Genomic DNA, 25,205 nt, shown 5'->3' with positions numbered 1-25,205 from the left:
ACACTGGACTAAAGTAGACTTATTACTATTCTATTATAGACATTATTCTAGCAATGGAAGAACTTCTATCATTGATATAAAGGCAGTGGCCACCAGAGGTTCTGGGGGAGGGGGAGGGAAGAAGAGGTGAGGGGAATTTCAGGACATTGGAGTTGTCCTCCAGGACAGGGCAATGATGGGTACAGGGCATTATGGATTTTGCCATAACCTACGAAACTGTGCAGGCCAGAGTGTCAACTGTAATGTAAACTAGAGTCCATGGTTAGTAGCAATGCCTCAATACGTGTTCATCAATTTTAGCAAATGTGCCACACTAAGGAAGGTTGTTATTGATGTGGGAAAGTGTGGGAGGGGGAGACGGTGAGGTTGATGGGAATCCCTTATGTATATATTTTTTATGTAGCATTTATGTAAAATAAAGCTTCTTTAAAAATAAATATTAAAAAAAAGATATAACCTGTGCTGGAAGGTGCAGTTTGCGCTCAGCCTCAGCCCCTGGGAGAGGTGGGGACCCTGCTCAGAGCCGCGGGGCACAGACTGATGCCTGCGGGGCTGTGGCCAGCACAGCTGCCTCTGAGCCTCAGTTTCCTCCTTTGTCACAGGGACACCACCCCTCCCTGGAGGGCTGGGGCAGGCCAGGCAGGCTGAGGCCACCCCTAGACGAGAGCCCTTTGCGGGATGGTCCCCACTGGCTTTCCCTCGAGCGCTCCCTGGGCAGGGACCCGCCTGCTCCTTCTCTGCCCCCCATGCCACCCCCACTTTCTCCTCCTCCTCCCTGCAGCACTCGGGACGGTCATCCAGCCCCTTGAAGTTCCCTCCTTCCTGACCCAGGAGCACTCGTCTCTGTCCTCCTGCTGCCCTGCTGCACGCTGGCCTCTGGTCACCTCTAGAAGGGCTGTGGGCACCAGAGCAGCCTGGCCCAGCGTGTGCAGCCTCCCTGTGAGCACCCCGTGGCAGGCGGGGCAGGAGGCCAGGGCGCCGCTAGGCTCTGGGGGGGGTGGAGCCTGAGCCGTGGTCAGTCTTGGGAGGTGCTGGGACCTGCCCCCAGGAGGGTGCCGCCGGGTGGGCCAAGGGGGCGGGTGCTCACGGGCCAGCAGATGTAGCAGAGGCAGCACAGCAGCAGTGGGCCTGTCAGCGACAACACGCCGACCACCACGGGGAGCGGGGGAATTTTGGGGGCTTGGCGGGGATGCTGGTGGTCGTCTCCGTGGTCGTCTCCGTGGTCGTCTCCGTGGTCGTCGTCGTGGTCGTGGTGGTGGTGGTGGTGGTCTTTTTGGGGTGTGGTTTAGTTTGGGCCTGGCGTGGAGTGTTGCGAACGGGGGTGGTAGGGTGCTCTCCCTGTGGAAGGACCACAGCCTTGCATGGCCCCCTCCCAGCTCCTGCCCCTGGACCCTCGTGTCCACTGCCCTTTCCCCTCAGGCCCCCATCTCGAGGGACCCCAGGGGGGTCAGGAGTCCAGGCCCAAATCCCCGGAGGGCCCTGGCAGGGACCAGGACCGTGGTCACTGCCTGCGACCGTGCCCCGAGCCCCTGCCTCCGAGGCCTGCCAAGATAGCCTGGAAGCTTCCAGGCTGAAGGACCCAACCCCAAGAGGAGGCCTCGGCTGACAAGGATGGGGCTGTGGGGACACAGAGGACACCGCACCCAGATGGCCGGGGGCCGGCCGCCCAGAGGCCAGGCCCCCCATCTCCTGAGCCCCTCCCAGCTCTCCACACCCTGGTGGAGGGAAGGGCCCATCCTGCCTGGCGGGTGCCTGGGAGGTGCAGGGAGACTTCCCAGAAAGCCCACACTGGGCCGGGGTCTGAGGGCGTCGGGCAAGGGGAGGCGTGAGCATTGTCAGCAGCTGGCCGTGTCCTCGGGGCTGCTCCCTGACACACGCCTGCAGCCAGCACCGTCCTCCGCCGGGGCCCTCTGCCCCAGCCTCTCGCTCTCCACCGCCCGAGGCCTGCTGCCCGGGGACGGGATGTCCACCTGCCTGGAGCTGTGGGCGGCTGCCCTGGCGGGGGCTCCTTCAGGCCCACGAGCCTCCCAAGGGCCGACCCCCATCCACCCCTCCGTCCCGCCAAGCTGTCCCGTCCACAACAGGGGACGAGCTTCCTGTAGGGCTCAGGGGCAGCGGGCAGAGGGGCAGCCGAGGATGCGATGGCAGTGGGCAGTGCCACAAGGCCTGGGAGGGGTCAGGCCCCCACAGCTCCCCTGCTGGGAGGGGCCTCAGCAGAGGGTCCCCCACTCCATTGCCTGGACCCTGTGGGCCCTGGGTCCCACATGGCCAGAGGTGCTGCAGGCCTGGACTCTGGTCCTGGTGGACCCCTGCCCCACCCATTCACCCTGGCTGCCAGCTGCCCCCCAGTGTGTCTGCATCAGGGCTGGGCTGACAGGCCCCTTGACGGGGGTGCCCCCCCCCAGTACTCACGCACAGGACACTGGTGAAGCTAAGGTTGTTGGCAAAGAAGTTATTCCCTTTGTTGAGGCTGATTTCAACGAAGACCTTCCTAAAGCACAGAGGGGGTGGGTCGGTGACAAGCAGGTCTCCCCATGGCCCCCAGCTCTCCTGGGTGCAGTGACTTTGCCAGCAAGGCAACGGGGTAGTGGACAAGCTCTCCTTCCCCAGAGCACGAGGTCGGCCTGGCTTGGAGGCCCCGAGGGACACGGCCAGCCCCAGGAGCCCGGCATCATCTGCCCACCATGCGGCCATGTGCCACGTGAGCCACGGCCACATGGGGGCTCCCTCGGCTCCTTGGTGTGGACAGGGCATGTGGGCTCAGCTCCAGCGAGTGGCAGGAGCCCTTTGGAACTGGATGGGCTGAAGCGTGTGCCCCAGAAAAAACCATGTTCATGACCTGCACCCAGTCCTGGGGTGTAACCCATCATCAAAGGACCTTCTGAGGATGTCGCTATGCTGCAGTCAGGGGAATGAGACTGCCCTTAGTGCTGTGACTGGGGGCTTTCAAGGGAAAGCCACTTGGAGGAGAAGACATTGGAAGTCCTTGGGAACCCAGCAGAGAGAGGAGAGCACGTGGCCGTGTGGTGGGGGAGCCACGGGACCCCAGGATTGCCAGCTGCCAGCACCAGAGTGCTGCCCACCCTGGAGGGAGCCAGCTTCCAGCCCCAACACTGGCAGCCAAGAAACCCCTCTTGTCAAGAAAACCCATGGCTTGGGAGATGTCACAGCATGGGGAAACTAAGGCAGGCACCCTCCACCTCCTGCCATCCTCAGCGGAGCCAGGCCATGTGGATCCCTGCCCACCCCCAGGACCACCCATCAGGGTAGGTACAGAGGGCTCCCCGGGTGCCCCGGCCGAGGGTGTCCTCACCCAGGACCCCTAAACCACTGCCCATCTGGTCTCCTGCCACGAGGGTCCCCAGACCGGGCACTTACTCTCCAGGTTCCTCCAGTTCTACTCCTGGGCAAGTTATGAATTTCTCTTCCACAGTGATTGCTGTTTCATCTAAAAGGCAAATCCCATGAGCAGGTGAGTGCACTTGCCAGCTCATCCAGCCACCACCTCCTGTGGCCCTCAGCAAGCTGCGCTCACGTTGACAGACAATTGTCCTCTCTCTCAGCCTTCATTTCCTTAGAGACACTTGGGGATCCCTGGCCTTTCCCAAGATGCTGGGCAGCTGTGGTATTTGTGAGTTTTCGTTTGGTGAAACCCCTTAAAATATTATGCCTTGAAATAATCCATTCCTGTGGGTGTGAGACCCTTTCAAGTGCATCACGTGAGTGAGGCCTGACTCAGGTTGGGCCTCCGCCCTCTTTCTGGGTCTTATATAAACAGAGACACAAACAGAGACACACAGGAAAAGGGAGTTCTGCCATTTTGATGCGGCCACGTGAGAGAGGACTTGAGGGCCGCTGGCAGCGAAGCCCCCAGGGGGCTGGGCCCACCGAGCAGCTCGAGGCTGAGGAGATGGTGAGCCCAGAAGGGAGGGCGGGGACCTCAGCAGGGATGGCCGTCATCTTTGCCACGTGGCAGGGCGCCGGGCTCACCAGCGGCTGACTTTGGTGAGAAAGCATCTCAGAATGTGCCTTGATGTAGATGTTTTATGGCCTCAGAACTGGAAGTTTTATTGTACTAAATTTCCCATTTCAAAAGCCAACCCATTTCTGGTACTTTGCGTCAGCAGCCCTCTGGCAAACTAAGATGGTATTTAACAGAAACAAGGTGGGCAGAGAGCTGTCAAGGGAGGAACATTCTAGGGCCTGGGTAGAGAAACAGACGATCCAACAAAGTGAAATTACAAATGAAATAAATGTCAGAGAGTGCAAAGTGCTGTGACAACAAAAAACTGGGAAGGCACGGAAATTAGAGGTGAAGGGACATCTACTTAGGACGTGTGGCCTGCCCTAACTTTTACAGGAACAAGTTCTCTTTTAGAGAAATTAGAATTTTTGCAGATGAATTGAGCGATGTCCGGGATTTGTGTCCGAGGGGGCCGCCTGCCGGGCCCTCTGCTTCCTCAGGCCGCTCACCCACGGCCACGTGCCTGGCACCTCAGTGCCTCCAAGTAATAGGCTGCTTCTTACATTTTCACACAATTATTATGCCCTCAAGGGCACCTCCCACTCTTCTTACGAGATCTTGTGACCAGCACGCTCGTGTTACAGGAAAGAAAACAGGCTCAGGAGCCAAGGCCCTGGGGCCTGGGCCTCGGACTCTGGAGCCCAGGCCTGGCCAGGGCTCCTCATCTCAGCTCAGGATGAGCCACCTTCCCTGCAGGGGCCAGTGGACCAGGCAGGGCACAGGGCCCAGGCTGGCTGCCCATGCCCTCAGAGCCACCTGCGGCCTCCATCCTTGGCCCTGGGAAGGGCGCCCTGCGAGGCGGAGCTCAGCCCTGCTCCAGGTGCCCGGGCCCTGTTTCCAGTCAGGGTGGGAAGGGGCCCGGCCCCCAGCCCCCCACCGGCCTGGCCCGCCCCCTGCTTGCCCACGCTGCCTCTAACCCCAGTGCACAGTCGGCGAGGGCGGGGAAAGGTTGGCTGAGAGGCGACACAGCGTTGTGTGGGGTCCTTTCACTCCAATGAACCGAGGCAGATATTTACCCCAAATGCTATTGTCAGCGAACTTAAATCTGCAAATAACTGAGCTTTTGTCCCTTGTGTTCTGAAGGCCACTTCCCCGAACCACCACTCGATATTCTCCTGCAAGGACAACATGACATAGGCTTGTGAGGAAGAGTGCAGGGCTGAGTTCCTTCTAATCTTACCACTCAAGGTGGGCTTTCCCCAAAACAGACATCCAAGGCTGCTCAGGGAAGGCCGGCACTGTGGGAACCACCCCGTGCAGGTGCATCTTCCACTGGGAGGGGCTTGGGCTGGCCCTGTGTCCTCAGGCTCCTTCCACCATCACCCAACCCCAGTGGCAAGTTAGGGGCTTCTGACCCCGAAATCCCACGGGACTCCCTAAACCCATGGGGTGCTGGCAGTGGGCAGAGTCACCCCTCAGGTACAGGTGAGACCAGAGCTTGGCCCAGGTGGGCCCGAGGCACCCAGGCTGCCTGAGCGGGGCCCCCAGGCCTGGAGCCGTGGGCCTTCTGTACACACAGGGGCTGCTCCTTCACCCTATCCTCTTGGTACCCAGGGTGGCGGGGAAGCCCCCAGGACCCTGCTCCCGAGAAGCCCTCGTGACAGGGGCAGTCCCATCCTACCTCTGGGTGCAGAGCCCTGAGGCAGCTACGCCAGCCCCTGCCTCTCCCTGGCCACCAGGGACCACCCCCAGCCCATGCTGGTCTCAGCATGCATGTCAGAAGGGCTGACACAGAGGGGCCGTCTGGGGCCTCGCCCCTGGCAAACATTACAGCAGCCGTAGGGAGGGCAGGGGGTCCCCAGGCCGTCGCTGTTCCACGCAGGTCTGTCTGCCTGAAACCCATTCCTCCACACGGCACTGCCTCCTGACCCAGGCCCACTAATTCCAGCCCCGAGCTTGAGGGGCTCCAGGGAAGTGAACCTTCCTGCATACTTCAAACACACTCACACACCACACACACAATGCATGCATACAAATTCAAACATACAAACACATAGAAAGCATAAACACATAAATGTCCACACATAGACACACACATGCACATAACCACATGCATACAAGACCACATGCCATGCACACACATCCACAAACATCCACTCTCACATGCACATTCTCAAAAATACACACATGCACGGGCACACACGTATGCACACATTCACCCTGGTGCATACACTTACACTTGCATGCACACACATGCATGCCCATACACACACACTCACACGTATACACTAAATACAAAAATACAAGCAGACACATGTGAACATGCACACAATCCACAGAACACATATGCCCACATCACCACATTATTGTACACGCAGGCACACAGAAACATGCAGAAATGCACACAAGCACTCACGTGTGCACACCACGGGCACACATGCCCTTTCACCCACACACAGGCATTTCCACACACACACCTGTGACCACAGCGGTGACTCCTCAGCTCTTACCTCCCACGCAGGCAACAACAGGATCCAGAGACTTGAGCTCAATACAGCTCTTCTCCCCCAGCTAGAACACAGAGCGGGGCGGAGGGGCAGGCTGAGAGTGGCCCCTCCTCTAGCACAGCCACTCACGCCCACCCCTCCTCGTGTCCAGCTCCCACAGCCGCTCACGCCCACCCCTCCTCGTGTCCAGCTCCCACAGCCGCTCACGCCCACCCCTCCTCGTGTCCAGCTCCCACAGCCGCTCACGCCCACCCCTCCTCGTGTCCAGCTCCCACAGCCGCTCACGCCCACCCCTCCTCGTGTCCAGCTCCCACAGCCACTCACGCCCACCCCTCCTCGTGTCCAGCTCCCACAGCCGCTCACGCCCACCCCTCCTCGTGTCCAGCTCCCACAGCCGCTCACGCCCACCCCTCCTCGTGTCCAGCTCCCACAGCCGCTCACGCCCACCCCTCCTCGTGTCCAGCTCCCACAGCCGCTCACGCCCACCCCTCCTCGTGTCCAGCTCCCACAGCCGCTCACGCCCACCCCTCCTCGTGTCCAGCTCCCACAGCCGCTCACGCCCACCCCTCCTCGTGTCCAGCTCCCACAGCCGCTCACGCCCACCCCTCCTCGTGTCCAGCTCCCACAGCCGCTCACGCCCACCCCTCCTCGTGTCCAGCTCCCACAGCCACTCACGCCCACCCCTCCTTGTGTCCAGCTCCCACAGCCGCTCATGCGCACCCATCCTCGTGTCCAGCTCCCACTCACCTTGTCAGTGATGCTCTGCAGAGCCTTGAAACCTCCAAGCACCCCAAACGCATGCTCCTTGGTGTCTGCAAACCCTTCCAGCTATGAGGAGGAGAGTGACAGGGACCCACAGCCAGGGGACTGAGGGGGCGGTGGGGTCCACAGGCAGCAGACTGCCCATTACCCTTGGACTAGATCCTTTCGTCTGCAGCAGAACTCATGGGGGGGATGGGCCCGTCCACCCTCAGCTGGGGTGTGCCCAAGCCCACCGTTCCCATCCTCTGCAGTGGGCAGGGGTGGCCCCGAGTAATTGGAGGGGGTTAGGAAACCATCCCTGGGCTAGCCTGGGAAAGCAGCCTCTGACACCTTCCCCCACCCAGGCTCAAGAGCAGCCCCTGCGTTCCAGTTCTGATTACCTGCGATTGCAAAAAGTCTTTTACACCCACAGCATAAATAGTCGCCCCCATATGCCGAGCCTTTCGAGCCTGAGAGAGAGAAGGTGTTAAGTACAATTCACCCAAAGATGTGGAGCAAAATGCACATGACTGTGGCTTGAACTCACTTCAGACTTAGTGTTTGAAAACACGACTGGCTCTAGCGTCCCATCAGTGAAGGCTATGATCATGCTGGAAACCTTCTTACCTGAGGGACAAGCAAAGAGGGGCCAGATGGGAACGGCACCTGGGGTGCACCAGGGGGCTGCAGGTGGCAGAACCTCAGGGTTGCCCGTGCAGGACACAGCCCAGGGCCCCACACCAAGTCCTCATAGGCAAGGTGTGGGCAGCTCACCGGGAGGCACATGTGCCACCACCCTACTCTGCATGCTTTGCAGCAGACCCCAGAGGGAGAAGGGCCTGAGCCCAGCACCCACCTGGTTCCCCAGGCACCTGGCTGCCCCACCGTCCCCCACCTGATGGTACCACCTGTGCTAGGAAGGGAAACCCAGTTCATACACCTGAGAGGTGGAAGACTCCAGAACAGCAAAGAGAGCTGCAGGCTGACCTACCATAAAGGGTGGGCTGCAGGTTTGGGGCAAGGGGACCATGAACCATCAGGCCTGGGGGCTCCTGCCAGTGTCCTGGGCACCAGGGCCCCTGGCCAAGGCCCTTGACGGGGGACCATGTGCCCAGCTAAGGGCTCTGCAAACCCCAGTGCATCCCACTTATGAAGCCTGTGAAGCAGACTAGTAAGATAAGGAATATCTGGAACCTGGCAGAGAGTCCACATCAATAGCCCCCAAGATGGCTGCTGGAGGACCCTCCCCAGGATTCTGCCTTTCAGAACAAAGACTTCTTCTGGAAGCCAGGAGAAGCCCCGGATATTCCCCAAGGACTTTATCATTGGGCCCTCTTGGGGAAATAATGGGTGGGGTAATCAATCAAAAGAGCAAATAGCTGGGACCCCTCCCCTGCCATTAGCAAAGGGGCAGAATAATTAATAGTTCAAAAAGCCAGGTGGGGGGCCTGAGGTGCTCGCTCTCTCCACTCTGTTGCCTCTGGACCCATTCCTGCCCTCTGTGCACCGCTTTCACCGTTTGTCCTCTGCCACGTGGCCACACAAGTAAACCTGGGCATTTATAATCTATAATGGGGAAGTGTAGCTTGTAAATTAGCTCTCGTTATCACTTTTCAGCCCCTTCCTCTGTACCTGGGCCCCCTAATCTGTTATTTTCTCCTATTTCTCTTCCCTCCCTACCTGAATAAATTACTGGCCTAACTCACCCGACATGCTCTTGAAATTTATTTCTGCAGCATAGTTGAAGAACCTAGATAAAATCCATTAACATATTTGGCAGAGCTGGTCCTAGAGTTTATTGGTGAGTGAAGCTATGGCCTACAGCCTGCTTAATGCTTTCCTTGGGCTCCCCATTTTAAACAGGTTTGCCTATGAGCCCCCACAGGATGTAATCCCTGGAGGGAAGAGACTGGGGCTCTGTCACTGCCACGCACACAGGCTTGTGCCGCCTGACCCCAGCCAGGATGGCTGTGTCATAGGGCAGTGGCTTAAATCATGGCCCTGCCAAGACGGAGGTTCCCGGCAGAGCACTGGGCCCTGTGAAACTTCTTTTTCAAGCCCTTTTAGCAGCCAGAGTCTTTGTCCTCAGGCCTGCCTGCATTTGCCTTCTCCTACCCTGTCCCCTAGGAGGTGCATGGCAGTGGCGGAGCAGGGGGCTTGCCCCTCCCAGTGCATCCACAACTTTGCCAACGGCATTCCTATCTGGCCACACCCAGTTACCTGGGGCATGAAGTGGGAAGGCAGTGGGCTGAGCCAAGACAGATGCTGTTCCCTTCCCTGGGGACCACAGGCCAGGATGCCCCTGATCTAACCTTTACCGGTGTTTTACCTTTCTACTTCTTGCTAATGAATTTCTCTTTACAGGTTTGTGTTAGAATGCTTTGGAATGTTTTAAAAACAGTAAAAATGGAAAGTGCCTTTGTCTAGCCAGGAAGCTATTGCCCCAGGGCCCCAAAGCCTGTTAGCTAGAGCAATTGATCATCAATCACTTAATGGCCTTTTGATGGCTGGTTTAACTGGGAAACTATCAGACAGTAAAGTCATAGAACTAGGACAGCCTTGAGCTTCTGAAAGGAGAGGAGGAGGAAGCTCTCTTGGGCTTGGAGGACATCTGATCTATTTGATCTGTCTTCCAAGTCCAGGTGGCCCCAGAAATGTCTGGCATCAGAGCCCCTGATTCCCCGGGTGGTGGGAAGTAACTCTGCATGTCCCCCAAGACTTTTGAAGGCTTGGGCATGTCGAGTGCAGTGGGTCTTGGGCCCTGGAAAGTCGGGGTGCTGAGAACCAGAGCAGGAAACTGAAGGGCCCCCATTCCTTGGGCCCATCCATTCAGAGAGCAGTCAAATATCCCCTGAGACAGATATCTCAGGTGCTTTGATTTGGGGCTGCTGCTCAGTCTCCCACCAACTCAGCTTGGGTGCATTGATTTGATATCTGGAATAAAATATCACCCAGGACCTAGGTCGCCCACAAGGATGCTTGTGGGCCAGGCAGGCTCTGAAAATTGAAATTCTCGAGACACTGAGACAGAGCTTCAGCTCCAAATTATGTGGAGTGGTGAACATTTTAGTCAGACTAGGACTCTGGGATGCCAGAACCGTCGACTAAAAGGTGCTTCTTCATTCTTCCTAGAATAATGGGTGCAGCTGCAAGCATACCAGCAGACTCCCCAGTGGGGGGTATTCTCGAGAACTGGACAACCCTACCAACTGAAGGGTGGAAGGAAAAACTGATCTTCTTTTGCTACACTGCATGGCCACAGTATAGCCTGGAAGGTGGCCAGAATTGGCCTGTAAATGGTGCCCTATATTATGACCATATTTTGCAGACAGACCTCCTGTGTGAGAAGGAAAGAAAGCAGTCAGAGGTTTCATAGGTTCAGCTTTTTATGGCTCTATATCAGGACATGAGGTGAAGTGGATCTTGTAAGTTATGTTATGCTCAGAAAGTGAAACCACTCCCTGAAAAGGAGGTGATTATCTTAGATGATCCCCTCCTCAGTTCCCCCCTCCAGCCCCTGCTTCCATGCCTCATGTGCCTATAGCTACCCCAGTGGGAGTCACTAGAAGTGGAGCATCTTTCCACCTTAATAGGGGATGCAAAAACGGCCTCTACACAATAAGGGAAGCAGAAACAATTAGAGTCCATACTCCCTTCTCTATGACAGATTTAACTCAGTGTAAGGAACAGTTGGGGTGATTTTCAGAAGACCCAGATAAGTTTACCAAGGAATTCCAGAAGTTAACCCTAAATTTTGAGCTGGCGTGAGGAGACACACATGTCATCCTAGTCTTGTGCTATGTCCCTGCAAAAAACTGCTGAATTTGGGAAGCAGCCCAGGGGCATGCCAATGGGAAGGCTGCCCAGCAGCCCCAGCAATAAGCTAGAGGGGTTGTGGCAGTTCCAGAGGCTGATCCTACCTGGAACTACCAAAGAAGGCAAGCAGACATAAGGAAGAGACCATGCAATAGCATGCCTACTAGAGGGAATGAAAAAGTACATTGTCAAGTCTGTTAATTATAATAACCTGCAGGAAATAACCCAGATGGAAAAGGAAAATTCTGCCCTGATTCAAGGGAGACTACTAGAAGCTAGGAGAAAGTATACCCAAGTTAATACAGACTCACTGGAGGGACAGGTTGTATTGGAAACCTATTTTATCAGCTAGGCAACTCCAGATATGAAAAGGAAACTCGAAAAGCTAGCTCTAGGTCCTGGGACCTAAATGAATTCTCTTTTAAAAGTAGCATTTTCCATCTTTGACAACTGTGACCAGACTTTTGAGGAATTGAGGGCAAAGAGGGACAGGCAGGAGGCTCAGCTACTTGCAGTTACCATAAAGAGCAGCCGACCATCCCAGGGTCACCCCAGCTCAGGCTCCAGACTGTTGAGATCCTGCTTCAACTGTGGAAGACACTGGAAGAAAAGCTGCCCTGAACTACGTAAGGAGCCCCCAGTCCCTGCCCCAGTCTGGGAAAACAGGCATTGGACTCAGGAGAGCACCGAATCCTGAAGGGGAGGTGGAGCCCAGCCCGGGGCCTAGTGGCACCAGCCCCCCTCCCCACATGGAGGACTGAGGGGGCCCAGGGCAAAGAGCAGCTCCTTGGATGACTCCATGGAACGTCGAACTAGAGGAGCCCCAGGTGACCTTCGACATGGCAGGAAAAGAAATTAATTTTTTAATTGATACAGGAGCCACCTATTCAGTTCTGACCTGTCACTCCAAACCTCCCTCCCCCAGAACCTATGCGGTAGTGGGTGTTGACAGTAAAACTAAAATGAGATCTTTCACTGAGCCTCTTCTCTGCCAAATAGGAAACCTAATCATAAGCCATCAATTTTTAATTGTCCCTAAATGTCCCAACCCCTTACTGGGGCAGGATTTGCTTTGTACCCTGGGACCCTGCATTCAACTAGGAGGGATCAATGGAACCTCTAAGGTGCCTACAGCCCAGGGCTCAAAGGAAGAATGTGGAACTGTGTTTAGCCAGGGTTCCCTCATCAAAATCAGGTGTCTCATCAGCAGTTATTCCCCAGGCAATCAAGAGTAAATTCTATTGTCTGGGAAACTGGGATACCCAGAAGGGTTCTTCCAGTTCCCCTAGTTTCCATTTCTTATGATACTAACCAGCCATACCCTCATAGAAAGCAGTACCCCCTCAAGGAGGAGGCTGTTAAAGGCCTCCAGCCCACGGTTAAATTGTTCTTGGGGAATGGCCTAGTAATTCCCTGCCAATCTCCCAGCAACATGCTGATTCTTCCTGTGAAAAAGCCGAACAGTCAATAGCTTTGTAATACCCATTCATCCAGTTGTACCCAACCATTACACTCTACTAAATCAGGTCCCAGAAACTGCGACTGGTGTACAGTAGCCCAGCCGCTGTACAGTGCTATTTAAACCAAGACTAGACAAGACTAGTCTTGGTTTATCTAGACTTGAAAGATGCCTTTTTCTGCATTCCTCTCCCCCTGGACTCCCAATTCCTTTCTGCCTTTGAATGGCAGGAGTCCAACTCTAGGCCCCCAGGCCAGCTTACATGGCCTGTGTTGCCTCAAGGGTTCCAAGACAGCCCCCATATTTTTGAGAATGCTTAGCTCAGGACCTAGCTGATCTCCACTGGCCGCAGTGTCCTTTTACAATACGTGGATGACCTATTGCTTTGCAGTCCAATGAAGGAAGTTTCCGATGTCAACACCTTTTCGGTCCTTCATTTCCTAGCTGATAGAGGCTATAGGAGGTCAGCATCCAAGGCACACATCTCTCAGCAGAAAGTCTCCTATTTAGGATTCCTCCTTGCCCCAGGGGAAAGGTCTCTCTCCCCAGAAAGAGTTCAAGCCATCACTACTACTCCCCCACCTCAAGCAAAGAAGCAGCTGAGGACTTTCCTAGAACGGCTGGCTACTGTAGACTGGGGACACCTAAGTTTGGGGAGATAGCCCAGCCACTCACAGTGCTATTACAGAGGCTGATAACCAACACTGAGGGTGGGGAACAAGCCAGGAAGCTGCCTTCCGTGTCCTAACACAAGCCTTAATTGGCCCTCCAGCCCTAGAATTCCTAACCTAAGGAAGCCTTTCTTTCTATACATAACTGAGAAGGGGATGGGTCTAGGAGTGTTAGTCCAGAAACTGGGTGGAATTTCTCCACCAGTAGTTTATTTCTCCAAACTGCTGGACAGTACAGCACAGGGATGGCCACCTTGTCTAAGAGCAATGGGGGCAACAGCCCTTTTAATTAAGAAAGCCACCAAACTAACTTAGGGACAACCTCTCACAGTCTTCACCCCACACCAGGTGAAGGACATGTTTGAGACCAGGAGCCACAAGTGGCTTACAGGTACTTGGTTAATTAAATACCAGGCTCGATTACTAGAGACCCCTAAGGTGCAGATAAGAACAGATCAGACTCTCAACCCAGCCACCCTACTACCAGTAGACGGCCAAAGTCAGATCCTGAGGGGCCCCTTCTCCACTCCTGCCTTGAAACTCTTAACCAAAACTACGCAAGCAGGCCAGATTTAAAAGATGCGCCTCTTGTGAACCCAGACATTGAATGGTTCACAGATGGAAGCAGTTTTATTAAAGAAGGAATTAAAAGGGCAGGCTATGCAGCGGTTTCTCAATTTGAAACCATAGAAGCCAAATCTCTCCCCCCTGGAAATTTAGCCCAGAAAGTAGAGTTGATTGCCCTTACCCAAAGTTTAAAGCTAGTAGCTGGGAAACAGGCTAATATTTACAGACTCTAAGTATGCTTTCCTTGTCCTTCATGCTCACTCTACTATATGGTGAGAATGAAGCTTGCTTACTAACAGTGGGTCACCTATTAAGCACAGGCAAGAAATCCTAGATTTATTGGAAGCCATAGTGTTACCTCAAGAAATAACAGTAATGCACTGTCCAGGGCAGCTAGCCTGGGCTTCACCCTGGAGGCTGATGGGTGGCTTGGTAAGGATACTCAAGTCTACCTGCCAGGAGCAGTGCAGTGGAAAGTCCTTCATGGACTTCACCAAGCCACTCGTCTGGGGAGGGAAGCCCTAACCAGCTTAGCCAAACAGGTTTTCGAAGGACAGGGCCTGGTGAAGACAGTCAAAGAAGTTACCGGGAGTTGCTCCCTGTGTGCAGTTAATAACTCAGACAATGGGAGGCTTCACCATCCTCCCCCCTTAAACCTCCCTGTCCAGGTGCAGGGATCATACCCTGGAGAGGACTGGCAGATAGACTTCTCCCACATGCCATCTTGCAGGGCTTAAGTACCTCTTAGTAGTGGTAGATATTTTTACTGGGTGGGTGGAAGCTTTTCCCACTAGAAGAGAAACAGCAAATGAGGTGCCTAAAGCTCTCATAAGGAAATAGTTCCAGGTTTGGACTTCCTAAGTCCCTCCAAAGTGATAATGGGCTTTACTAGTAAACTAACCCAAAGCCTATCAGCTGCCCTCAGAATTAAATATCATCTCCGTGGTTCCTGGAGGCCCCAATACTCAGGGAAGGCAGAGTTAACTGCACCTTAAAACAGATTCTAGCTAAACTCTGCCAGGAAGCTGCATCACCTTGGGTCACCAGTCTGCTCATGGCCTTCCTAAGGCTATGTTTAGCTCCCAAAGACCCACTTCAGCTGAGCCCCTCTGAGATGGTCTATGGGCAGCCTTTCCTTACCCAGGACCTGGTACTAGATCCAGAAATTCAAGAGCTCACAAAATATTTTATCAACCTAGGGAAAAATCAAAAGTCATCCAGGAGCTTGGAAACAAAATTCTTCCTACCCATGAATTATCTTTACCCAAAGTAAACCTGGAGACCAGGTTCTGATCAAAACCTGGCAAGAAAACAGGCCTCACTCTCAATTAAAGCCTAACTGGAGAGGACCTTAGCTTGTGGTTTTAATCACTCCCACCACTGTTAAAGTTAAAGGCATTGCCAGCTGGGTACACTTATCCCGATTGAAGCCAGGGGTCCAAGGATGTACTGACTCACCAGAAGCACCTGACGGGTCATACGAGTGCCAGCCATTGGATGGCCTAAAATACCTCTTCAAGAGACAAAGCTAAGTATCATCTGGGTCTCTAACCCATCACCTTAAGAAAACCCTTGTCTGTTTTCATTTGAAAAAGGCAATGTCTCTTCTCATCTCCCTCTTGGCTGCTTTAGGCATAACCACCTCCATTGAAAACTGGGGTTGGCAATCTATACCAAACCCCATTATCTGTTTTAGTTACTCCCTAGAGCTACCTAACATCATAAATGAAACCAGCTGTGCCTTAGAAGCTCCAAAACAGCAAGCAGACTCTTGCTGCTGTGGTGATGCAAAATCGCAGGGCACTTGACATGCTAACTACAGCACGGGAATAGTATGTCCTTTCCTTAAGGAAGAAAGTCATCTCTATGTTAATTACTCTAAAACAGTCCTAAACAGTATTCAAAAGCTGCAAAATAAAACCCACTGCTGTCAGAGAAGTGCAGCCTTTACAGACACCTGGCCTTTTCTACTTCTGTGGTCCAGTGTTCTCTCAGTAGGACCATATATTCTAAAAATTCTAATTAAGTTTATTTCTTCCAGAATCAATATCTTGTTAGCCATATGAGGATTTCATCCAGCTTCATACAGGATGCCAGATCCATCTTCCTCCAACTGAGATAGAAGAGCAAGGGAGTTTTACACTTGTCAGGTAGAGCCTACTGCCCCTAACCAGTAGAATGTAGCTACAGAAAAATGATCATCTCCCTTCAGCACCCCTTTAAGATTGACAGTATAAACTCACTGAGGGGGGTATGAAGCAGGCTCGTAAGATAGGGAATCAATAGATGGGTCTGGAACCTGGCAAGAAGCCCACGTGGACATCAGTAACCCCCAAGACGGCTGCTGGAGGACCCTCCCCAAGATTCTGCCTCTCAGAACAAAGACTTCTTCTGGAAGGCAGGAGAAGCCCCGGATATTCTCCAAGGACTTTGTCATTGGGCGCTCACGGAGTAATTGATGGGCAAGGTAATCAGTCAAAAGAGCAAACAGCTGGAACCCCTCCCCTGCCATTAGCAAAGGGGCAGAATAATTAATAGTTCAAAAAGCCAGGCATGGGGCCTGAATGCATGTTCTCACTCTCTACTCTCCTCTTGCCCCTGGACCTGTTCCTGCCCTCTGGGCACTGATCTCACCATTTTCCCTCTGCCATGTGGCCACACAAGTAAACCTGGGCATTTATAATCTATAATGGGGAAGTGTAGCTTGTAAATTAGCTCTCTTTATCACTTTTCAGCCCCTTCCTCTCTACCTGGAACCCCTAATCTGTTATTTATCTCCCACTTCTCCTTCCTCCCTACCTGAATAAATTACTAGCCTAACTCCCCTGACATGTTCTTGAAATTTGTTTCTGCAGCATAGTCAAAGAACCTAAATAAAATCCAGTAACACCTGGAAGGACGTCAGTCCTGGTCTGAGGACAGCACCCAGCACCATCAGGGAGGGAGGCACAGGGTGGAAGGAAGAAGAGCCGAAAGCCACAGTGCAGCTCAGAGGCCACAGTGGGCAGCAAAGGGTGGCAATCGAGAAGACGTTCTGTAAACCAAACCCTACGTCTGTGCGGGAACATTGGCTGCTTCCTTTTCTTTTCCCAAATGCAGGTCAGAGAGGGAAGTGGCCTCACCTGGATGCACCTGCAGCCTCTCAAGACCAAAGGTGCAGGCAGGCACCTTAGTTCTTATAAAGGCAAAATGGGTAGTAACTTAGCCTCCTTGTCCAGAGGAGGAATCTGTAACTCGGAGACCGTGAGGAACTTCCTTCAGCTCAGAGCTAGAACGTGGGGGAGGGATCAGGACCTGGAATGCGCTGATGCCCAAGCCTGGCCTTGCCCTTGACCCCTGAGACCACGAAGGGCAGGAGGGGGCTTACCTCCAGCGGTGGCTTTTGCAATTTGGTCATTTGCCTGCAATAAATGAAGGAACATTGGGAGAGAGGCATTAGATGATCCAAGGAATAGTCCGAAAACTTAATCAATCTGGAAAAATTCTCTGAGCTCTAGCAGTCTGTACCATTTCAAATCCTTTATCCATGTACGTAGCTCCTACAGGTACTACAGCTTTAAGTTCCTTAAGACCTTCCTGGATTTTTTTCCTGAAACAAAACAGAAAAGGCAGTGGAGGTGGGCGTGGCCTCCCACAGTCGCTCTGCGTGGACGTGCAAGGACACGGTGCATCTCACGCAGACAGGGCCCCGCTGTCCCCATGGGCTCAACCTGGCTTGCTCAGAGCTTGTCCCTGGCCCACGGCCCCCAGTCCCAGGGGGTCTTGCCTTTGACCGTCCCTGCACGTGCAGCTGCAAGTCAGCCTCATGAGGGACTGGTGTTTTCACGAACTCCTGTGGGACCCCGGCAGGCGGCCCATGGGAGGTTTAGTTTGGGAAAGCTCATCCTGCTTCTAGGCCGCCCTCCCCCTCCCATTCCGCAACCCCCTGGGGGGCTCAGCCCCACGAGCTGCCTGTGTAGGCGCTAGAGGAAGTAGCCAACAGGCCAGAGAGGGTTCCTGGGCTGCTGGGGGAGAGAGGCTGAAAGCTGGGAGGAGCGTGGGCTGTGGTGGGGGGGCAGTGGGGGCGGCCTCACAGGCCCACCCAGTCTAGGAGGTGGGGCTGGGACCCCTGGAGGCTGGTGTGCAGGCTCCGCCTCTCTGGGCAAGCCCCTCCTCCTGCAGGTGCCTCTTCCCCTAGGACCCCCTCCCCCTCCCCATCTCACTGTCCTGACAGCCTAGCGGGGGCTGCTCAGCCCCGGTGCTCTGGCCTCTGCCCCCACAGCAGATCCTCCAGGACCCTGCACCTGGTGCCCGTGGCCACACGCTCCCCACACCCCCCAAAGGGGTCGGGCTCCCTCTGCTCCCAGGCCCAGGGACCCTTCAGGCCCCACCCCACCCCTCTGCCCCACCCCTCCTCAGTCCTGTGGGAGCATCAGTCCAGGCTGCCCCAGCTCTGCTGCAGGCCACGCGCCCCCAGGGCTGCTGCTTGAGGACTCGGGGCTCCCTGGACGTGTCCCCCCTGTACGCTCACATCTCCTGCACTCCCCAGCCCCCCATTCCTGTTATACACACACAACCCCTCTCCCCAGAGAGGCAGTGCCAGCCTCCCAGCACGGCTCTCTGCACGCCACCCCCAGGCCCACATGATCCCCAGTCTTTTGGCTCCCCACTCAGCCCAGCTGGGGCTCCAGGCACTGGCATCCCCAAGGGCCCTGAGCCCTGCAGCCCACCAGGTGCTCCGCCAGCCCCACTCTTCCTGCCTCTGCCTGGAGAAGGCAAGGTGCCACTTACCTGTCTGCTGTGAGTGGCAAGAGGGTAGTGCCGTGATCGGAGTACAAGATGAAGGATATCCTCAGCTTTGGGCTGTGAGGAAGTGCCCACTCGTGAGAGGTGGCTCACAGCTGGAAGCTGCACACCCAGGCAGCCAGGCCAGGCCCCCAGCCAGCTGCCCCCTCCCCACCGCGTCTCACGTCTGGGCCCACTCCCCACCAGGCAGTGCCCACAGCTTCATTCAGTGAAGGACTTGGAGGCTTCACGCAAGAGCAGGTGCCAGGATGGCATTCTGCCCACCCCTAGAGCCCAACACCCCAGAAGATGCATGCGCACAACTGCACACACCTGTGCACACCTGCACACACCTGCACACACCTGCACACACCTGCACACACTTGAAAGTGACATCAAGACCTGCACTCACGTCCCTAAGGCGTCTCCCTTCTACTGTGATATTCTTGCAGCTCTGTCCCTCCTTCCCCTCCCCCATCTCCCCTCCTCCCTCCTCCACCAATCAGCCCCTCTGGGGAGCTGGTGACCACCTCCCTGTCCTGGCTGTGGATGGATTTACTGAGCTCCCCCGCCCTTGGCACCACCCCTTGGCCACCACAGGGGACATCCACTGGCATCTGCATCTGTCCATCTGTCCTCTGCTCTGGTTCAGAGCCCTGGGCTCGGGGCTCCCACCCGAGGGATGTGCAGGCCCCTGGAGGCTCCAAGGGATGTGTGCTCTGCCTGGCCGGGGCCGAGCTCCCACAGCCCAAGGGGCCCGCAGCTCGGAGAAGCCGTACTTCTGGAACTTTTTCACTAAATCTTCCACCCAGTAGTAAATGTCCAGCCAGTTGTTGTTCACACTGCCCGACCTGAAAACAAAAAGGCAAGGTCAGGGGACGAGGTGCACTGGTTGGGCAAGCAGAGTGTCTATGTGTCCCCCAAGTCCAGCAGCTTCTCTAACACTCTCTTCCCTCCCTGGCACAGCCTTGGAGAGCAGCGGCCCTCAGGCACCAAGGCGCATCTGGTGAGCAGGGCAGGGGGTGACCCCTGGTCCATTTGTCCAGGTCAGCGGAGCTTCTTGGACCTGGGCCTTCCCCAAGTCAGTCCCAGGCCAAAGGAGGGGTGGACCCTAGGTGGGGCCGAGAGGCCCAGGAATGGGGGCGATGGATTGGCCAGCAAAGCCCCAGTGGATTCTGAAGGTCCTCCTCTCCTGGGTCCACCCCTACTTGGCAATGGCCATTCCCAGTGTCTGCTTTTTTGCATCAGTCCCATCCAAAGTCCCTTGGAGGACACAGCCCAGCTCAGCAGGTCACGGCACGGTTGATGCGGACGTGCTGCCCTGGACACTCACATTCTTGGGTTTCAGACTCTCCCCGACCTCCCCCTTACAGAAGACATTCACTCTGGAACCCTTGTTGCAGAAGGGAGGGGGGCAGATTGGACCTTCTTCTCTCCCTTCTTTCTTAGCCACCTGCACAGTGCAGGCACTCCTGGCACAGAAGTTCTCCAGCTGTCAATGCCAGGGGGTGAGCAGGAGGAGACCCAGACAACTGCCTTGCTGCCTCAGGTGCTGCCCAGCAGGCAAAGCCACAGGCCACTCCTGCCCCCACTTTCAGACTCTTTCTCCCACTGAGCAAATGGAGAAGCTTCTCCAGGTTATATTCACTGCCTGGAAGGAGAGTGAGGAGGTTGAAGGAAGTTTTTGGCCAGGTAGGAAGCTGCTCACATCTGTGTTTCTATTCAGGGTTCAAGGTCTTTGCAAGCCCACAAATCTGTCGACCTGCATAGTGCCATGGAGATGGGGTGGTCCCAGGCTTCCTGTGCCCCTCTGGGCTCTCTCTCTGGATCTGTGACTGCTCAAGTCTCTCCTAAGCCACCCATCAGAGGGCCCAACCATCTGGAGGCCCCTCCTCTCTCCTCCAGCAAACACCATACCCATGAACACATGCACCCTTCTGGTGGTTTGGCGCTATGTGTCCCATAAAAACATTCCTTGGGTTATGGCAGTATATATAATGTCCAGCATCTGTCCCTGAGATATCACTTAGGACAACTCCAAGTCCCCAAAATGCCCCCACATCTCATCTCCTCTTCCCTCTCCCTGTCCTCAGTAAATACCGTGGCCACTTTCTTCAGATCAATGCTACAGTTTCTTCTATTACTAGTCACAGTAATTCTATAGTAGAATACCAGTAAGTTCTCTCTAATCCATATTTTATTCCTCCATCCTGTGGACCCTGGGATGGTGATGTTCACTCCACCTCTATATCGAGGGGGGCATAGATCCCACAGTGGTGATGGATGTGATTCTCCTGCTCAGAGTTGTAGGCACTCTCAGTTCCCTGGTGTGGTGGTTGACCATCTTCCCCTCCCTGTTAGCTGACCTGTGCAAGTCCAACAAACCAGAGGGTAGGAGCTGCAACTCTGCTGAGGCTCAGGGCCCAGCTGGCACATAGCCAGTCCAGAGATTGAAATCTCCTTAAACTAAATCTGTTCCTCTGGGTTTGAACCCTTGCAAACAGTGCCTTTTGATGAGGTTGCTTCAGGTAGGATGTGGTCCAGTATAGGTCCTAATCTTATTACTGAAGACTTTATAGGTAAGGGCACAGAGAAAAAGCCATAAAGGGAGCAGCCAGAAGGTGGAAGTCAACAGAGCCTAGAAGAGAAGCAGGAGACAGGAGAGGCTGCCATGTGCATTGCATCATGACAGAGGAGCTCAGGATCTAAGATATAAGCAGCCAGTCCCAAAACACCAGCCTTTGGGAAGAAAGCATCATCTTGACTTGGACTTCTCTCAGCCCCAAAATCATTAGCCAATAAACATTCATTGTTTAAGCCAACCTATTGTATGGTATTTGATTTGGCAATGAGGAAACTAAAACAATTCTCAATGTCCTGTTTATATGTGTTGCCATACACCCAAGAGCAACTGTCTCCTCCCCACCCTCTTTACTGCCTCCTCTAGGCTGTATCTAAAACTGCCAGCAGTCAATGAGGAAACTAAGGACATATTATTCTAATTCTATCAGGACTGCCACTAATGTCACTAGTGCTTATGTCCCAGGCACTTTACATGCACAATTTCCAATTCCAAACCAACCCCAGGATCCAAGCAATACTCTCATTTTGCAGATGAGAAAGGTGTGGCTCAGGCAGGTCAGTTCATTTGCTATACTTCCTGGATAAGAACCCATCTCCAGTCACAAAGCACCTGTCCTGCCCGTTGCAGGAGGCACAAACACTCTGGATCTTACCCCAGTATCTGAGAAATAGCAAAGAACTAGTTTCTGAAAACCCACCCACAACATAGATTTTACCCTTGGCAGTCCCTAGTACCATGTATAACACCATTCCTTTTCCTAGCTAATGTTAACACTGTTCACTTAACTTCTCTTTATTCCTCTTCTCTTTTTGCCCTGTGTGAAAAGGACCTCCTAAAGAAGAATAATTAGAAAAAGTATATGAGAAGCAGTAGTCTACAGCTCACCACACCTTGTCTAGTTTCCAGTTTGAGATGATTTGGAAGGAGTGTCTAGGCTCTAGAACAGTGAAGAAAGCAAGTACTCATTGCCCATAGAATGTATCACAGGAAACCCAAAGTCCTGAGAAAGTCCAGCATGGAATACACAAATTATGAAGGGCTCCTGGCACACAGAGCCACAATCTTATTTTAATGCCACATTCTTAGATGACAATGGGTAGACAAAGATCACTAGGCACTTGAGGAACACCTCAGCTCTTGGTTGAGAATGCATTCCCCCCCCCCCATGTCTTCCTGGTTTTCCCCTCATATCTTCCTCTAGCACACTGTTTATTTTTCTCATGTATTTAGTATATATTTATTTCTATTTTCTCCCAATAAAATTAAAGCTCGATGAGGACAGGGACTTTTTCTGGTTTTGACACTGCCTTCTCCTTGCTACCTAAATCAGTTATTGACTGATGAGATGTTATACTGAATTATATTGAAAGAGATGTTCAGCAATAATTTGTGAGTCAAGGAATTAACAAATGAACTGACTTGTGTAATCCATGGGCAAAAGGTCCCAGAGCACTTTGGGTGTGCCTGACCTGAGTCCAGGTCCAATTTCCAGCAGGGGCACTCTAAACCCCACATCCTGCCTCCTGGTGGCATGTGGGAGGAAGACTGAGCCCAGGAGTCATGGCTGGTTCAGGGGACCCTCCCGTTTCCCAAAGTCTGTGTCTCTGCCTCCCTGGCAGTTTGCTCCATATTCACCCTCCAATATTGCATCAGTCACCATGCTAGGTAAACTACCTACAAACCACCTTCATCCTTGGAACAATCTGGCAAGGCAGGTATTTACTGATGGGGACTCTGTGATGCAGAGAGATGAAGCAACTTGCTGAATGCCATGGGGCCAGTCAGCCAGGTCTCTCCATCTCCAGTGCTGGGGCTGCCTTCTAAGTGGTCATAATCCCTCTTTCCTGGAGTAGTGGATAGCACCCCTGGCCACATGCTCATCCAGGCAGCCACAAAAAGGAGGATGATTGCCCTCCAAGCACTTCTTCATCCAGTTGGCATCCCATCTTTCATGTCCACCTGGATGAGCACAGGGCCCATGGGCTAAGGAGTCTACCGTGGTCTGCATAAGCCTCCTCTGACCCTCTTTGGCTACAAACAAGCTTGGGGCTTGTGATATCCCTATGCAAGGGCTGTTCTTGGCCAACCTCAGCATGCCCTCCATTTGCAGAATTCAGTAGCAGTCTGTCCTGGTCAGCTGGAATGGCAAATAAGAGGACTAACAATGGGGGGGGGGGGGCCTGTAGAGCAGCCTCAATCCTGAGGCCTGATCTTGGGGCACAAGGGACTTGAGTTGCTTCTCCTCTTCCTCTGCCTTCCAAGGGTAGCTAGGGAATCTTATGCTGCCTCTCCCCCCTTAAGAAGTCAAGGATGAGTCATTAGGGGCAAAAAAGTAGAATAGTTTACTGATTTCTCTCTCCACCAGTAAAATGAGTAAGCTTGAAAAAGAGAATAGAATTAACTAGATGGTAACCCTGGAACCAGATTGGACACTTAGAATAACCACAGGTGTTAAAGATGAAGGGAAAGCCTACTCTGAGTTCAGCTTTTATAAATGCAAGTTCCAACCAGCCTCCATTCCTCAGCGGACACACTGCTAGCAGAAATGGTGGTGTCTATAAAAACAAAGCCAGGATTCCAGGAGCAGCTGGCTGTGGCCATAGTGGGCAGAGGAAACCTCATCCTCCACAGCTCGGGTTTGTGCTTGAGGTTGATCTAGGGATCCTTGAGAGACCAGCACATATGCCAGGTTTGGTTTTTGTCACCTTAAAAGAACCAGCTTCTAACCTCTCACCAGCATCTATCAGGTCATAAAGAGCCAGTGCACTTTTTTCTCCTTCCTTTTCTTTTGGCTGGTTACTTCTCTCTCTCTCCTCTCTCCTCTCTCCTCTCTCCTCTCTCTCATTTTCTCTCTCTCTCTGTTTCTTGGTCTGGTGTATCTCCAAGGGACTTGCTAGCCTCATTTTCAGCCCTCTCTCCGGTAGTGATTCTGGTCTTCCAACAGCATCTACTGAGATGAACAGAGACAGGGCCCCTTTATTTTATATTGGTTCCTTTCTCTTTTTTGTTTCTTTGTCTTGTGGATTCCTGAAGAACAAGCAGATTAGCTTAGTTTCAGCTCATGCAACAGCAGGTTCCAGTTTCCTACTGGTATCTACTGAGAGACTTGGAGAAGGAGTAGATTAATTAGGAGGGGGGCTTGTATTAGTCAGTGGTCTGTAGGAAAACAGAACTGACAGGAGAGACATGTAAATAGAAAGAGATTTTATAAAATTCTCCCATGCAACTGTGAGAATGCAGAAGTCCAAATTCTGCAGGGCAGGTTAAAACCAGGGGCTCCAATGAAACTCCTTGATGAGTTCCCAGGAGATGGTGGCTGTCCAAAGTAGAGCTGGGAATTCTCTCTCTGAATACTTAAATCATTTCCCCTTTTAAGACCTTCCACTGTCTGGGGAAGATTGTTACTCATGGCTGACAGCAATCTCCTTTATTGATTGTAGATGTAATCAGCCATCTATGCAATCACGTTATTGATCATTAGAGTCCATGAAATGTCATTGTACTACAATTAGCCCAGTGCTTGCTTGACCAAACAACTGGGCATCATTACCTGGCTGAGTTGACACATTAGCCTAACCATCACAGTCCACCACTTGTTAACCTGGCAGCCAAACACATTACCTTAAACCATACTTAAGTCTCTAAATAAAAACAATGGCAGACATATATAGTTCCACCAACAATATTCAATTGCCCTGTGTACAACCAGAAACATACTAATTCCCTCCAGAATAAGGTGCAAGTCCTTGGGTAATATTCACTCTTAAACTTGACATCCTTAAATATTATAACAAGAAACTAACATAACTTATGCCAAATGATGAGGGAAAAGGTCAGGAAAGAGAACCTTTTACATATTCATTTTATGTACATATACAATCATATTCATAACAGAACAAGGAAGAAAGATTCATGACCATTATAGTCCTCATTTCTGTAATTGGCCACATGGTTGAAGTTCATATTTCTCACTACCTTCTTCCACTACCCATTCCATGTTCCCTTCACCCTCAGCAAGCACTTCAACTGGCTGTGGTTCTTTTCCTGATGGGATCACCCGAACTTTTATTCCTGAAGGTTCTGAACTATTTTAGCCCTGCTTGGATTGCGTTGTTGCAGTTTTCCATTGACT

At 53.2% G+C, this 25,205-nt stretch overlaps 1 protein-coding gene across 1 annotated transcript in view; it reads right to left on the bottom strand.

The window, feature by feature from the left end:
- Positions 1 to 1,131: 1,131 nt before the first annotated feature.
- LOC111761949 (anthrax toxin receptor-like) overlaps positions 1,132 to 25,205 on the bottom strand; it is a 37,558-nt gene continuing 13,484 nt past the window's right edge. The window contains exons 2-13 of the mRNA XM_058299543.1: positions 19,269 to 19,340; positions 18,496 to 18,567; positions 17,233 to 17,314; positions 17,093 to 17,126; positions 7,760 to 7,839; positions 7,614 to 7,682; positions 7,219 to 7,299; positions 6,475 to 6,535; positions 5,041 to 5,139; positions 3,379 to 3,448; positions 2,413 to 2,491; positions 1,132 to 1,338 (exon numbers count right to left, since the gene is read on the bottom strand). Coding sequence (XP_058155526.1) covers positions 1,132 to 1,338; positions 2,413 to 2,491; positions 3,379 to 3,448; positions 5,041 to 5,139; positions 6,475 to 6,535; positions 7,219 to 7,299; positions 7,614 to 7,682; positions 7,760 to 7,839; positions 17,093 to 17,126; positions 17,233 to 17,314; positions 18,496 to 18,567; positions 19,269 to 19,340 — 1,006 coding nt within the window. The remainder of the gene's footprint in view (positions 1,339 to 2,412; positions 2,492 to 3,378; positions 3,449 to 5,040; positions 5,140 to 6,474; positions 6,536 to 7,218; positions 7,300 to 7,613; positions 7,683 to 7,759; positions 7,840 to 17,092; positions 17,127 to 17,232; positions 17,315 to 18,495; positions 18,568 to 19,268; positions 19,341 to 25,205) is intronic.

This window comes from Dasypus novemcinctus, chromosome 6 (assembly GCF_030445035.2).
Source record: "Dasypus novemcinctus isolate mDasNov1 chromosome 6, mDasNov1.1.hap2, whole genome shotgun sequence".
In the NCBI taxonomy this organism is placed as follows: domain Eukaryota; kingdom Metazoa; phylum Chordata; class Mammalia; order Cingulata; family Dasypodidae; genus Dasypus; species Dasypus novemcinctus.
The sequence above is the reverse complement of the archived record's forward strand: the minus strand, read 5'-3'. Positions and strand labels throughout refer to the sequence as shown.